The sequence below is a fragment of the Electrophorus electricus genome, chromosome 12, assembly GCF_041902795.1.
Source record: "Electrophorus electricus isolate QZ-2024a chromosome 12, ASM4190279v1, whole genome shotgun sequence".
Classification (NCBI taxonomy): Eukaryota; Metazoa; Chordata; class Actinopteri; order Gymnotiformes; family Gymnotidae; genus Electrophorus; species Electrophorus electricus.
This window is the reverse complement of record NC_137508.1, coordinates 21,003,422-21,018,715: the sequence shown is the minus strand read 5'-3', so window position 1 is coordinate 21,018,715 and position 15,294 is coordinate 21,003,422. Positions and strand designations below refer to the sequence as shown.

At 48.0% G+C, this 15,294-nt stretch overlaps 1 protein-coding gene across 4 annotated transcripts in view; it reads right to left on the bottom strand.

The window, feature by feature from the left end:
- pcnx1 (pecanex 1) overlaps window positions 1-15,294 on the bottom strand; it is a 29,051-nt gene that overhangs the window by 3,840 nt on the left and 9,917 nt on the right. For 2 of the 4 annotated variants that reach the window (XM_081724148.1, XM_035531480.2), the window contains exons 7-31: window positions 14,626-14,758; window positions 13,377-13,570; window positions 12,487-12,580; window positions 12,313-12,370; window positions 11,133-11,374; window positions 10,480-10,633; window positions 10,185-10,217; window positions 9,904-10,075; window positions 8,511-8,621; window positions 8,116-8,207; window positions 7,621-7,730; window positions 7,136-7,241; window positions 6,887-6,979; window positions 6,192-6,342; window positions 5,945-6,086; window positions 5,488-5,665; window positions 5,278-5,386; window positions 5,044-5,173; window positions 4,881-4,939; window positions 4,507-4,722; window positions 3,883-4,136; window positions 2,993-3,223; window positions 2,648-2,748; window positions 1,496-1,646; window positions 135-365 (exon numbers count right to left, since the gene is read on the bottom strand). In XM_081724148.1, coding sequence (XP_081580274.1) covers window positions 135-365; window positions 1,496-1,646; window positions 2,648-2,748; window positions 2,993-3,223; window positions 3,883-4,136; window positions 4,507-4,722; window positions 4,881-4,939; window positions 5,044-5,173; window positions 5,278-5,386; window positions 5,488-5,665; window positions 5,945-6,086; window positions 6,192-6,342; window positions 6,887-6,979; window positions 7,136-7,241; window positions 7,621-7,730; window positions 8,116-8,207; window positions 8,511-8,621; window positions 9,904-10,075; window positions 10,185-10,217; window positions 10,480-10,633; window positions 11,133-11,374; window positions 12,313-12,370; window positions 12,487-12,580; window positions 13,377-13,570; window positions 14,626-14,758 — 3,545 coding nt within the window. The remainder of the gene's footprint in view (window positions 1-134; window positions 366-1,495; window positions 1,647-2,647; window positions 2,749-2,992; window positions 3,224-3,882; window positions 4,137-4,506; window positions 4,723-4,880; window positions 4,940-5,043; window positions 5,174-5,277; window positions 5,387-5,487; window positions 5,666-5,944; window positions 6,087-6,191; window positions 6,343-6,886; window positions 6,980-7,135; window positions 7,242-7,620; window positions 7,731-8,115; window positions 8,208-8,510; window positions 8,622-9,903; window positions 10,076-10,184; window positions 10,218-10,479; window positions 10,634-11,132; window positions 11,375-12,312; window positions 12,371-12,486; window positions 12,581-13,376; window positions 13,571-14,625; window positions 14,759-15,294) is intronic. The other 2 variants (XM_081724149.1, XM_081724150.1) reach the window with 1 other exon arrangement.

Below are 15,294 nucleotides of genomic sequence, written 5' to 3'. Positions count from 1 at the left end.
TCCCTTTTTCTTCAGCCTATATCTTCATCACTCTTCTCTCTTGCTTGCTTTTGCACAGGCCTGATGTTTGGCAGGGGAGCAGACGCGTACCTCTCCCCACGGGCCCTCTGTCTCTCCCCCTGCTGTATGCCCACCTTGATGACTCTGAAGCTGAGGTATCTGCGGTTGAGCATGATGATTTTGTACTCGTCGGTGCCCTCGTCCATAACGTGGCGGAGGGCCAGCAACGAGGGTGAACCGGACAGCACCGCGCTGCGCCAGGCCGGGTCGCCCTCGTGAGCGATGACCAGCGTCTGCTCGTGGGTGGAGATCGCCTCGAACAGCACGCTGTGGTCCTCGTATTCGTCCGGAGATGTGAAGTGATCCTGCACGCACACGCACACACACACACAGTCAGTCAGTCTAGGCAGCACCACAACACACTTCCTTCGCTCTCGGCATTACAGCATCAGGACGTTTCAGCATGGCAGTGAATGCACTAAAGGACATGGGCCGGTATATGTGCGAATTATCTGATAACGTAAATCAGCTCGGTGCTCCATATGGGGTCACGTGGTCATCACAGACTGAATGAGGCTCATTGCCCCAGTCAAAAAAAAAGAAAGAAAACGGGCCCTGCATGCACTTAAACACCAGACCCAGAGAAACGCTGCACTTTAAAAAGCACTACAGAACCAAGAACTCGAGTGCTTTTAGTCAGCCGGTTCTGAGGCTTTCCAACCGTAACAACTCCCCACACCGGCCAGCCTCCGACCAGAACTGCTTTTCCACCATTTATTCTTAAAATAAATCAGATTATAACAAACAAAGTAAAGATATCTCTCTGGAACAGGGATGTTATTAATCCAAATCTCAAAAGCAAATTAGAAATGTCATTGGGACCCAGCGATAGTAAAGCATACAGCAATCGGTGCTGCCAAATAGATACCAGCATGTCATGATCAGTGACAATGTTCTCATTTCTGTCTCATAATTAAAAAAAAACCTCCCCACCCACCCACACACACATTTGCTAATTATGTTTGCTTATAATATCTTGATAATGTTGTAACGGCTTGTTAGCTAGCATCTATATTGTCACCTACACTTCTTTATTATTATTATTATTATTATTATTATTACTATTATTATTATTATTAGTGATGATGGTTGGGCTTTTATCCTATTAGTGCTACTCATCAGCATTTGAACATGTTAAAGTACATACAGTTTCTGATACTGATCTTGAGATTTGGCAATACTGTACTTTACACAACGATGCCAATTAAATCACCATGACTTGACTTGAAAGAGCAGAAGAAGGAAGGCGGGAGGACGAGCGAGCGCAAACAAACACGCAGGAGAGGAAGCACAGAGTGTGACTATAGAATGATTTGATAGGCAGTAATAAATGGACTTAGACTAGAAAAGCAGGCTTGTTTGGTTTCAGTGGAATAACGTAGTGCTACGAGGAAGAAACAACATTCAACAGGTCTCTGAACCGTGGAAAGTTCACCTGGTGCAGTTTGAGCGACATGCGTATTCCGGGTACAACCACTTTCCTGAGAAGCTCCATGTCAGCGAAGATCCACTCATCCCTCACAGAAGAGATCCGGAAATCTCCCTTAAACAGGGCATGTAGGCCATACAGGAACGATTCCAGATTACTGTGCGCACACGCACACGCACACGCACACGCACACACACAATAGAAAAGACAACCATTACTGTTAGTCCTATGCTGATTCTTGCTCATGCACTGGGTGATCATAAGGTACTCCTCCTCTATAGCTGCTCAGCCTTTAAGCTAGTGTCTGACTCTCCCTGTGAACCCTGTGTTCTCAGGGCTCTGGGACAGACTCCTGAACCTTGTGTACACAGGTGACCCACTGTCCCAGAATCCTGTACCCTGTGTACACTGTTGCAGCTTTCACTGATTCTGACTAAAGGCAGGTGCTGGTATACATTTATACAGTAAACACATTTATAAGAACTATTGTGAAATGTTAACATTTATGGCTTTTAGCTGATGCTTTTATCCAAAACGACTTACAATTATGACTGAGTACAATTTGAGCAATTGAGGATTAATGGCCTCACTCAGGGGCCCAACAGTGGAAACAGTGGGCCTACAAGTCAAATACCTTAACCACTGAGCTACCATTGCCGCCACACACACACACACACATCAAAACAGTTAATTTATGAACAGAGAACAACAAAAATGACCATTAAATTAGCATTAATGCAAGGACACCCCTCTAAAAACCTTTACCCATAATGCTTCGTTGCTGACATCTAAAGGATGACAAATACAGATGCCAGTTGGCCTGGATGTAAGCAATATTTAACCAAATAAAATGTCTGGTGGAAGGGAGAGAAAGAACAAAAAACAAACAAAAAAAAACAAAACCACACAAATACAAAACAAAAATGGTCAGCTGAAGATATAGACAGTCCTCGTTCTGTATAGTAGCTCATACACCATTTAAAAACATGGTGGTTAAATGAGATTAAAAGACTTTGCCTGCATTTCTAAAATGTGGATATACTAATATGACTGACTTGACTCAAAACCTTGTCAGGATTCTTGTAAAATAATTACTAAATGATAGATAAGACAGACGTTTGCTTTAGTATAAAAAATATACATTCACAGCGCCCCTACCTGGACATGTGGTGCGCTGCAGTGCCCAGTGCTCTCCTGCCCAACACACAAAGCCCATAACACAGCAACACCAATGGTGAGTCTTTCTCACAGTCCAATGGCTGCAGAGAGGGAGGGAGAGAGAGAGAGAGAGAGAGAGAGAGAGAGAGAGAGAGAGAGAGAGAGAGAGAGAGAGAGAGAGAGAGAGAGAGAGAGAGAGAGAGAGAGAATGTTAGAGAAGACAGAGACAAAGGATCAATGCTAATACATGAGGTCAGTCTAGTCACAACAGCATATAGAAGCTATGGTATAAATGTCGTGAGAGAGAGAGTGTGAGTGTGAGTGAGTGTGTGCGCGCGCATGTACCTTCTGTCGTCGAGAGTTGCAGTACTGTATCCAGCTGAGGTAGACCAAACAGAAGCTGTCTCTGGAGATACCAGCCAACCTGTGATCATAGTCTTCGTCGATGTTGGGGTTAAAGGTTGGGTCAAGGTCAACGTAGTTGCGCTCCCCACAACCCTGCAGACCCTCCTGCATGGTCTCATTTGCAAGCCACTCGTCCAGCTTAGGAGACGCAATCACGTAATATATAATACCCTACAAACAGAGAGCAGCAGCAAACTGCCGGTCAGTTTTCAGAGGTGCAACTATACATCACTTTTGAGCACCATATCGATTCTAAAGGCTACGATATAGATGCCTCAGTGCATATTGTGCTACTACTGAGAGTTTATTGAAAAGGTTGTGTGGTAAATGTTATGTTATTCACTCAAGCAGAGCTTAAGATTGTAAACTGTATGAAATTTGTAAAATGTACATTTCATATGAAGAAAGTCAGGTTGTTTTTTGTAATTTTTGAATAATTTACCATCATCATCATCAAGGATATGCTCCTCTGCAATCTCTTGTTTTGAAGCCATACCAGTAGAATCAATATATTGTTAACATATCAAAAATGGATTTTAATTTTGACGCAGGAATAAGAAATGGCGAAACGTGCGGTGTATTACGGCTCTAACGGGTCATGTCATACATTGGAAATAATCGAAATGGAATAGTCATGACGAGGTCTAAGATTCTTCCTATCGATTATAAAAGCGTGTGGAAAAAAGCCACCTGGAAAGGAGACAATTCTTCACCAACACATATAGGCCTTTCTCTCTCCAAGCCAAACACGAAAACCATGCACCCGAAACACTGCGGACAGTTTTGTTTATGTACAAACGTACATAACGTACAGACGGTGTGGCCCCCACCTTGACGTAGTAGGTGGTGAGGATGCGTCTCAGGTCGAACACCTGCAGCATGGAGGCGGCGCTGTTGTCGGTGATGCTGTAGCCCTCCAGCACGTACTTGGTTACGAGCACCTCCCAGGCGAGCCAGCGCTGGCCGAAGGCGGTGTTGAAGGAGAGCAGGTGGGGCACGTGGCCGGGCTCGCAGCAGCAGCAACCCTCGTCTTCCTCCACGCCCTCCGTGATGGCCTCCACCTCCCGCTGCTGGCAGTAGGTGCCTGCACACACACACACACACACACACACACACGCACGCACGCACATACACACGCACGCACACACGCACGCACACACGCACGCACACACGCACGCAGGTGTGTTCTTTACATCTGTCTACCTATTGATAATAACCCTAAACTTAACCAGAGGTCAAAGCATACAAAAAAAAAAAAAAAAAGGAAACTTTCGGAAAAAGCACTTTTCCTTGGGAGGATCATTTTTTCAGTCTTGATTAGGCAAGTTTTTCTCTGCCTTTCCTATTCAGTCAGGACACTTTTGCCCCAAGAACCAACCCAGACTTGCACGTGCGCACACACACACACACACACACACACACACACACACACACACACAAAAACACACACACACCTCTGAACTCCAGGCCTCTCAGCTGGAAGGTGACGAGGCCATTGCCAATCTCCACGAGGTGCACGAGGGCGTTGAGGTAGTCCGAGGCCAGGATGAAGCAGTCGCCCGTGCCGTAGTTGCCCCAGCGACCCAGCAGCAGGTCCCCGCACAGAGAGTACTGCAGCGAGCGCGTCAGGTGCTCATAGAAGATAGAGTTCAGGTTGTTGTCATCTGATCCTGAAAGTATGAGTGTGCGTGAGGCCAGCTCAGAGTAGTGTATACTGTAAGCCACGACACTTTAAAAGGATGTATGTGTACTCTATAATGTATTTGCCATAGGCAGTGCTGTAGAACACATGTACCACAGGGACGCTGTATAAGGCGTGTGATGGTACCTGGGTTTCTGTCCAGCTGAGAGGCCAGTCTGGTGTTGGAGTGATCCACACGCTTTGTACTGCAGGGCACGCACACACACACACACACACACACACTTAGTCTGTTGGATGGCTCACTAAATGCAAACACCCAAGTAAAAGAGTCATAAAGAAGCATTCCCACTTGTAGTCTCTCTCCCAGAATTTGACAGGTCGCACGTAGGATGTGATGAAGATGGCGCTGCCCAGGAACGGGTTGAGAGGAGTGGAGAAAACGGCGGACACGATGGCCTGCACAAACAGCATGGCGGAGTCTGGGAAGGGGTGGAGCTAAGGACCACTGACACTCCCAGCCTGCCCTCAGAGATACAGAGCATCTGTCCCGCCCGCCCGCCCGCCCGCCCCATCAGAAGGATACGAGGCACAGCAAAGGGTTGGGCGAAGGCATGGAAGGCAGAGCCCCATGTGATCTGCCACGGAGCCATGTAGGTGTAGACAAAGTGCAGCTTGTACAGCAGCTCCCACAACTACACACACACACACACACACACACACACGTCAGTATATAACACTACTGTACCTATGCAGCCATCGCTACGGTGGGATGTGCGCTGGGTGTGGCACGGACCTTGCTGAAGACAATAGACGTGACGAAGAGGTCGAGCAGCAGCGTCTCGGAGAGCTGGCGGTAGTCAAAGGTGAAGAAGAGGACAGTAAAGAGCACGGTGACGTACTGATACGTCGGACTGCTGAAGGAGGAGCGAAGCAGCTTTAGCCCAGCCACGGCAATGAGCAGAGCGGCTATTCTGGGGGTGGGGGAGACAGACACAGAAAGTGCGTGCGAGAGAGAGAGAGGGAGGAAGAAATCATCTCAGTGACAACTTTGCAGAAGGTGCTATTTAAATAAATTTGACCTTGAATATTTTTCAGTACGCTGCCCACGGTCGGAGTGCCTTCTCACAGTACAAAGTTATATTTCAATAATCCATACACTATTCACAGCAGCACCATGTACTAATAAAGACAGCACAGACAGGAGGCTCAGCCTGAACGTCACCCCGGGCAACGGCGGCATGGATACTGACTCGGCGTTGAGCTTCTTGGAGCTGGCAAGCTCTTGAGCGCTGCCACTCATCACATTCAACACCACCAGCGGGTACAGCACGTTCTTCTCCACGAACAGCAGCCAGACATGGACGCGCTCAAACCACATCACGTGAGCAGCATCTGCACACGCACACGCACACGTTTAGTGGCGAGAGCGTGAGGCCGTAGGCCGAATGAGTGTGCCGTGGCGGCAGGAACGCCCGGTACCCAGGGGTCAGGACTCACCGCGGACCTCGAACTGGTAGAACTCTTTGGTTTTGAGCAGTGGGTGAGAGAAGCAGTACCAGGGCAGCTGCTTCCGCATCTGGGGCAACAAGTAATGGGTGAGGAGCCCCACCGTGCCAACCAGTCCGTAGAGGACATAGCTCAGGAAGGGCTGAGAGAGAGACAGACAGAGAGAGAGACTTCTTAAGTTCTTGTTCTATGTACATTACTCGGTGCCACTGTCACCGACCACACAGGGGACGTGTTGGAGAGGTAATGCCAGAACTGGGCCCTGGTCGTCCAAAAGGAGCCCAGATGCCAGGAACACACACACACACTCACACTCACACTAGGCAGCACCACAACACACTTCCTTCGCTCTCGGCATTACAGCATCAGCAAGTTTCAGCATGGCAGTGAATGCACTAAAGGACATGGGCCGGTATATGTGCGAATGATCCGATAGCGTATGGGGTCACGTGGTCATCACAGACCACGGGTGCGAGACCGGGTGTGGTTGCCGCCCTCAACCCCCGCTGTAGGCTGGTGTTCGGGTGGGGTTAGCATTGTGCCTTTTTGGCTCTGTCTGCAGTATCTGCAGGGATGTTCATGCAGCATGATGAAATGCTGATGTAGTCTGCCTCCAGTAGGGCCAGAATAAGATCAAGGCTGTGTGTCTATGGGGAGAAGGCAAGTGTGTGTTTGTGTGTACGCACCTGTAGCGCGAGGAAGACCGTACTGACGTGAATGGCGAAGTATAGCACAGCGATAAGCACACACACGATCAGGTCAGACTGGAGTCGCTCATTCTGCAGCGAAAGAGTATACGGGAAGAGCGGGTGCAAACACACACACAAACAAACAAACAGTGTAGCCTTCAGTTTATCTTTTCTTATAGCAGTAGTCAAGTCTACAGCCATGTTTCTTATTTTAAGCCATTTTGAGAGCGAGTGTGCGTTGCTCACCACGGAGTTGCGCAGTTTTTCTGGGAGAGGGTCCTGCACCTCAGCCAGTGGGTCCTCAGGGTTCTGCTCCTTCACGTTGGGGAAGACCTTCGACTGGACCAGGGAACTGCAGGTGGAGCAGGAGAGGGGGTGGGGCTCAGAAACTGCACCCTCACCTGTGCCCCCACCCTCACGGATTCCCTTGGCCTCAGCCACACCCGCACCCTTATTCAGAACAAACATTCTCCACCTCTAAAAAATAAACCCTCAGCACTTAACAGTGGTGAAAACAAAGCAAAAACAGATTTTTCTTTTGGACTTGCGTTTTATGGCTACAACTGTTACCGAGACTTTATCCTGCTCACACCATCATACACTCTCTCTCTCTCTCTCTCTCTCTCTCCAGCATGAACACGCACCCACGTGTGCCAGCACACACACACGCGCAACAGAGAGAGACCACATACGTCCATCCACTATAGACCCATCCACACACACACACTTACATGAGAACGGAAGGGTCACTGCTCTGTCGGCTGAGGTGGTAAGAAACAGCAACCAGCAGTCCACAGAAGACTGAGAACAGGACAGGGATATGCTGAGGATCCCATGATTCCTACACACACACAAATTATTAGAGCAATGCTGACATTTAGCTCCAGCATAGACAGTGCAAATGAGCATTCTTCCCTTTAAACGAATATTACAGCTGGTTATGTTGAATACACTTCCATTAACACAGACAGGGATCAGAGGATCAGTCTTTTACTTAACCTGACATGCACGAGAGAGCACTGGCCAGTTAAACCACCTCTGCCACACACACACACACACACACACACACACACACACACACACACCCTTCCCAAACCCATGAACCGTCTATACTGCGTCTGGCGTATGATTTGTGTGATGCGCTAATCCATGATTACTGCTGATCTCATCGTGCCCTTGAACTGGAGCAAGCATTCGGAAGCAGAGTTCGGAATGGATTTTGGCACCTGCAGGGCTCCGTAGCAGAGGCCGTACAGCATCGCCACGGTGACCATGCTACGCAGCACACTGTAGAGCGCTGAGAGCAGACTGGTGCATGCTGGAAGAGAGGTGGGAGGGAGAGAGAGAGCGCGAGAGAGAGAGAGAGAGAGAGCGAATTAAACTCATTATTCTAAAATTAATGGGCTCTAATTTTGAGGCTGTGCTGGGGTGGTGAACCCAGCTAACGCGGCATTTGGCTAATTTCATGTGGCATACGCGCATTTGTCATTTGTTAATTTGGTGGACAGAAATACAACCTGCGACAATAGTTGGTGGGGCATTTCAAATCCACAGCAGTATTTCTGAACCCATTTTGGCTTTACAACAACACTTGCACGCGCATGCACGCGTTTGCTTTTACCGTTTCCTCCAAAGACGTGGATGTCGAGCTGTTCAAACAGGTACATGAGGAAGGTGTTGACCTGAGGAAGGAGTCCCGCGAAGAAGATGAGAGGAAAACACAGAGTGAAGACTACAGAGAGGGGAGGGGGAGAGAGAGACAATCTGTTAAGTGTGCGCATGTGTTGGTACAGGGAAAAGAAAAAAAAAATCCAATGTGAAATTTCCATTTTGGTGCTGCTAGGTTGGTAACAATAAATTGCTGCGATATTGCTCACCAGGCAAAACACCAATGGGAAAGCCATTTTACATTTACATTTTCAGCATGTTAGATGCTGGACTCCATAGCCACTGGCATACATAAAGCATGTGCAGCCCCTGGGAGTCGAATCCACAACCTAATGAGCACATAGCTCGAACTCAGCTGAACTACAGAAGCACTGAGCAATTCTTATGCGTTAACACATTCAGGGTTCAAATTTAAACAGAAGCTGTAAGCCCACTGTTTAACATGGTCTCCCACTTGCTGGTTAAAAGCACAGATCAGCTGCTGACAAAGTTCCTCACTGGTAAAGCCATCGAGATGTGATTCAGCGCCAGTTCTGTTGGAGCGCACACACACTATGGGCGTATAACACAGCAGAATTCTAGAACTGTCTATGACTACATAAGGGGGCAGAGTTACAGTTCACATTTTCCAGTAGCGAGGTGGTAGGACCGAGTTATCTGGAAGCAGCTGAAGTAATTTATCTACCGAATAGGGGAGTAGTGTTGATAAACGCTGCATTTCATCTTACCATACATTATTCTCGTTCTGTCGCTGTATCGTTAGTTGGTTGAACACTAGAGAAATGACCATTTACTGACTTCCAAGGAAACTAGATGGTTTACTACAGCAAAATGTCTGCTGCAAACAGCTTCTCCATCAGTCAAGTATCAGTCATGTAGCGTCAATGCCCATGTGAAGCTAATAGTGTAGCTAGCTACAGCACTCTAAAGGATAGCCATTCTACAAAAGACTGTGGCTTCTACTTTAGCTACCCACACTGATCTAGTGGCATAGTGGCACTGTGTGCAACAAGGCAGGGTTCTAGACTCTTTGTATGACTGTAACAAGACACTGATCAAGAACCAGCTATACCGTGTAACTGGGAAGAGTTTCAGAAGTTCTCTTCTGATGCCACCCTTTATGTGCATGTGATCACACATGTTCTGGAGTTATTCATTCTGGATTATTGATTAAAAAAAAAAAAAAAAAATCAATTCCTATATTACCCACCCAGAGGAGGAAGTAAGGAACCTTAGATCAACACACATCATAAATCCTTATAATCTACATACCCCAAAATCACCACTTCATTACAGTAAACAACTAATGCACTCATCCACCTGTGCATGTGTGTGTGTATATATACCAATGACGAGGTCCCGTGCAGAGGTGAGCAGCAACGAGCTGGTGACAGTCACCCCATACAGCGTGATCCTGGAGGAGTTGGACCTCATGCTGCCGTAATGGAAGAGCCAGATCAGAACACAGCACAGGCAGAAATACACGGGCCTACTGTAGGCTATGATCCGGTTATGGCCCTGGTGGGGAGAGGGGAGGGAGAGAGGGAGAATTTCAACACCAAGTTCACTTTGTGTGTGTATAACCTCTGGAAATAAATGTGTATGTACTTAAGATTGAAAAACTCACATGTCGTGGAGAGGAGGAGTCTGGCTGAACACTCTGAGGTGAAAAGAAACACTTTCATGAGGGCAAAATCAGCTTGTGTGCATATATATGTGGGTGGATGTGGAGGTGTGTGAGATAGAGATTATATATATATATATATATATATATATATATATATATATATATATATATGCGCGCATGCATCTGGTGACCAGCAGAAGTGTGCAGAAAGTGTCCATTTCTGTGTGTGTGTGTGTGTGTGTGTGTGTGTGTGCGCGCGCACGCGTACACATGCGTGAGAGAGAGTGTGTCTCACTTTCAGTAGTGAATACTGGCAGCTGGCGATTACGAGGCAGAACTGAAAGACCCAGATGTCTGTGAAGAAGTTGTGAACAAGCAGCACAGAACCCAGGAAGGCCACTAGCACAGCCAGCACCACAGCCAGAACATTCTCCAGAACCTCCCGGTTCCTGAAACACATCAATGCACAAAAAGTCAGGACAACCAGTTTAAAGAACAGCTAACCAAGGCAGAACAACCGAGTACACTGGTCCCCACAGTAAGAAATGTGTTAGATGGCAATACATTATTCATGTATGATGCAGGTGTGTTATGTGCACTCAAAGTCTTCAAGATGCAAAGCTGGGGAGAAAGGTAATGGAGGAAGGACTCAACTAAAGACCACAGAGATCCTGCATGACCTTTAGACCAAGAGGTCATTCCATCAGACCACAAAGCTAAATTTTATGAGGTTCAGTTTAAGATGGAATTGAGTTTAGCCGAGCAAAGATACGCTGGATTCAGTTCAGGACCACATTAAAAAAAAAAAAAAAAAGTCATTGAACCAGTTTGCTCGGTAAACAGTGGTGGCAGCTTCAAAGTCTACATCACAGGACTCCAACTGTGCTTTAAGTCTCTTCAAGAGCATGCACATGCATACATGTGCGTATGTGTGTGAGAGAGACAGACCTGTCAAAGAGGGCGAGCAGCGTGAGCCTGTCGAAGCGCAGGCCGACCCACAGGTGCGGCAGTAGCCAGAGGCGGTAGTACTGCTTGGCTTTGTGCGGGGTGGCGTGACTGTGCTGGTGTGTTGCGTTCTGGGGGCCCTGTGGCACCCCCTGCAGGTCGGGACTGCCGTCAGCGTCCTGCGGCTCCAGCAGTTCCGGGTCCATCGACAGCAAACGATTCAGCCGGATCTGAGGAAAGGAGAACTGAGCGAGAATGAGCTTAATGTGCACTTGAACGCAAACAAACAAGCAAATGCACCCAGACTGGTGTTATAATCGCATAACTCAGCCTGTAATAATATGAGGCCCCTAGCAAGGCCATAGAAGCAATGCAACAGCATACCAATGTCACTTGGTCAGTCAGTGACCAGAATTCAGTCCGTCCAACCAATCTTCTAACTGAACGTGCCATTGACCTCACATGGAAGTTAGTGACCTCCAGGCACCTAGCTACTACAGACTGGGCATTTGCATTTCATCTCCATCATAAAAAAACAAAAAACAAAACACCACACAGAGATCCATTGGCCGGCGTCCATTATGGTTTAGAGTAGATAAAAAATTTAAAAAAAAAACTTTTCACAAAATATTGATGCAAAAATATTTCAGTCTTTTAATTTTTTTGTTCCCTTTAAGTAACAATCTCTTATTTCCAAAACAGATGTGACAGCAATGATAAGACTTGTGTAGACATGGCACAAAAGACCACCATGAGCCAACAGGTGCACAAGAATGTAAACTTCTGTCACAGTCAACAACGAGAACACACATGTTGCTCTGGATAAGACCTTCCAAATGACATAAATGAAAACACGTTCTGATCTTAGAACAGAACAGATGAAACACTAGCCAAGCAAGTATCCACACTCGCACACAGTACCCAACACCAGCACTTTCACACGCATATAATAGTCCCATACCAAGAATGACTCTGGAGCATACTCTCTTAGAGGCTGCATCGCACTCTACAACACTCACACCATTATGAGTAGCACATGAGGTCATACAGTAAACCCCCCCCCACACACACACACACCTGGTTTTGCACTCTGCCAACAGAACGCCCTGCTGACCACACCCGGCCCCCAGAGCCAGCACTGCACAAGCCGTGCATTTAAGCACAGAGGATGACTGACACTCACCAAGTCATGAGGGTAGAAGCGAACTGAGGTAGAACTAGAGAGGTGCGAGTCAGTGTCCCTACAGAGAGAGAGAGAGAAAAGGCATATCAGTTTGTCTTCATCATTGTATTAACGGAGTGGCCCCAACTGTCAGAGAGCCCACTCCACCCTCCGCTACTCGGGTCTGGGGCTCACCAGATGTTGTTGGAGGCCCGTCTGGTGGCCGGCTCAAAGTTGACGAGAGACACGTCGCATCCCCCGACTTCGTACAGAGGCGAGCTGAGCTTCCCTGTGGCGGGGCACAGAGAAAAACTGAGTCAACGCGAGGCAGAAGAGCACAGATTCAGGAGGTCAATGTGAGGCACATGGAGGCAGTGAGACAGACGACGGAGTCAGGGCGAGGCAAGCAAGTAAGGCAGAAAACAGCAGCATCTAAGCGCCGCTCGGCGAAGGCAAGCGCCCAACAGTCCCGGCTCGCGGAAGCACATTTGTAAGGTAGAAAAATAACTACACCACCTGCTCAAAACGCCGAGCTGCACGTGGTGTTAAGAAGGCGTCTGCCTTGCATTTATGGCAATGTCTAGCGGGCTCCTCGCTGCTGGCACTTGTGCCGACACCCTGCGTGCACTAGTCTGTTTGGAAGTGCCGCCTACAGAAGCTTCCAATATTTCCCCCAAGATTTTCCATCTTATTAGAGGCAAAACAGGCACACCAGACAGGGCTGCCCAGTATAGACTACATGACATTTTTACTGCAGTGAGTCGATTGCTACACCTTGCGACTGCATCTGCCCTGAATTATTACGAGCAAAAATTATTGTGTTTATTTCCACCCTGCACAATAAAAAAAAAACCATAATAATTAGTCAGAAGGGCTCATTTGCATATTCAGCTCTTCCTGTACTTCCAAGTTCAGTATTGCCACAATGATTACATGAATCTTGAGAATAAAAACAGTATCTCCACCACGCTAACCAGAACAGAGTGTGTGTGTGTGTGTGTGTGTGTGTGTGTACACAGGATCATGCAGTGTGCTGCAGAAAGCATGCGTCCTCTATGCAAAGCTTGCAGGCTGAGCGTGCATACCGAAGTCTTCCTGTAGGCTGGCCAAGCCTACGGTGGAGGCCTTGTCTTGTGAGCCCTCCAGATGCACACTTCCATTCCTGACCAGCAGAGAGGTGCTAGCGCTGAGCACCGTCACCTGGGACGGTGTTCGGGAGGGCTGCCCTCGCACCTGGGACCCGGAGGCCTGGGAGGCCTGGTTCAGAGCCTCCTGCAGACTGAAGGAGAGACATACATGAGGTCAGAAAAACAAAAGCAAATGGGTGTATGGTTGTGTGTGTGTGTGTGTGTGTGTGTGAGTGAGAGAGAGAGAGAGAGAGAGAGAGAGAGAGAAAAAGTGTGAGGATATACATGTGTGCGCGCACATTCATGTGCAGCAGCAAAAGGTGCAGCCTGAGCTCAGTTTATTATGACAGTTGTGGAAGGAGGGAGGGGGATGTTGAGGAGACATCACGGAAGGAAGATGCTACTGTCTTACAGCAGGGTCATAAGCTTAGAATTTAGCTTAGCTTAGCATTTCTGCCTCTGCTCTGAGTGAGAGTGGGCGAGAGTCTCCTGCCCTGCATGCTGAGAAGAGCCAGGGAAGTCTTAAGACTTCCAACAAGCTCAGCACTTTCCTCTCGAGTTAAACAGATACTGCGATAAGAAGACACTTCCAGTGAAGGCAAACTGGTTTGAAAGGCATAGCCCATAATCCAGTGCTAACTGGATTACTTCAACTCCGGATTACTTTACTGTCTTTACTTTATAGTCAGTTATTATCATTCAGCACAAGAAATGGGAGCATTTCTAAGAGCAGTCAGAGAAGCAGAGCCTGACTGAAGGGGGACGCCACCCGCAGGTGGGGTGGGCGTGGCCCATGTGCTGCATAACTGAAAGGTAGACCGTCACCAAGCCTTTAGATCAGTCTGTGGTGGTCTGGATGCTCAATGTACACACTACCCTCTCAGGAAAATGGCAGCTTTCCTCCTGAAAATGACTTACAGATTGACAGTGAGCAGCGTTACACACTAGTCTGACAGTCTGAATGAGGTAAACGTGAACCTGTATCTGGAGACCAGTGATTACGGTACTACCGGCTGTTCCAGTCGAAAATTCCAAAGCCAATGAAAAAGACAGAAAGAGACCTGGATTCCCAAAGTATAAAACATCATGCCAAAGAAACATGTCAAAGTAAACAGGGAGAGCAAACGTACAACGTGCAGGAGAACAGGATCAGAGGATGGTGGAAGGATGATGATGAAGCTCGGGGGAGGAGCCAGGTGCGCTGTACCTGAGGGGGGAACCGATGAGAGACGTGGGGGGGGTGGGGTTGCTGCCCGCATTGTGCCGCCTCCGGACAGCCTGCCGTCGGAAGGTGCTCCGCTCCCGCCGAAACGTCACCGTATCCTCACCGCCTGGTGCCACTGAGGGGTGGTAGAGGGGTGACTATCAGGGTAGAACGGAGATCCTTGGCAAGCTGCACACTGTGATGTCCAGCAGGGGGCAGTGTTGCCATGGGGTGAGGTTACCCCACCAACAGTGGCAGTGCAGAATGGAGTCATCGGTACATCAACAGAGCCAAAGTCTAAAAGCTTTCTGACCCTGATGAGTCATTACAGTCAATAAAATTCAAAATACTAATGCGCGCGTGTATGTGTGTGTGTTTACTGATTAGAGTCTTATGAACTGCTCTGAGAAGCTTGCCAACCACAATGCAACAATTCTCTCTTACACACACACACACACACACACACACACACACACACAGCTAAGATTTCCTGTAACTAGACTCCCTCTATTGGGTGAACAAACACAACACCCTATTTGACTATACACCGTTTCACACACACCCACATCAAAGGGCTCCCACTGTGGCTCGTAGTGCAGTGCACACCCAATATTCCGGAGCGTTTTTGTCAGTGTGCCAGGGCAAAGGGAGGACCAGCAGGAAAATGGAGGA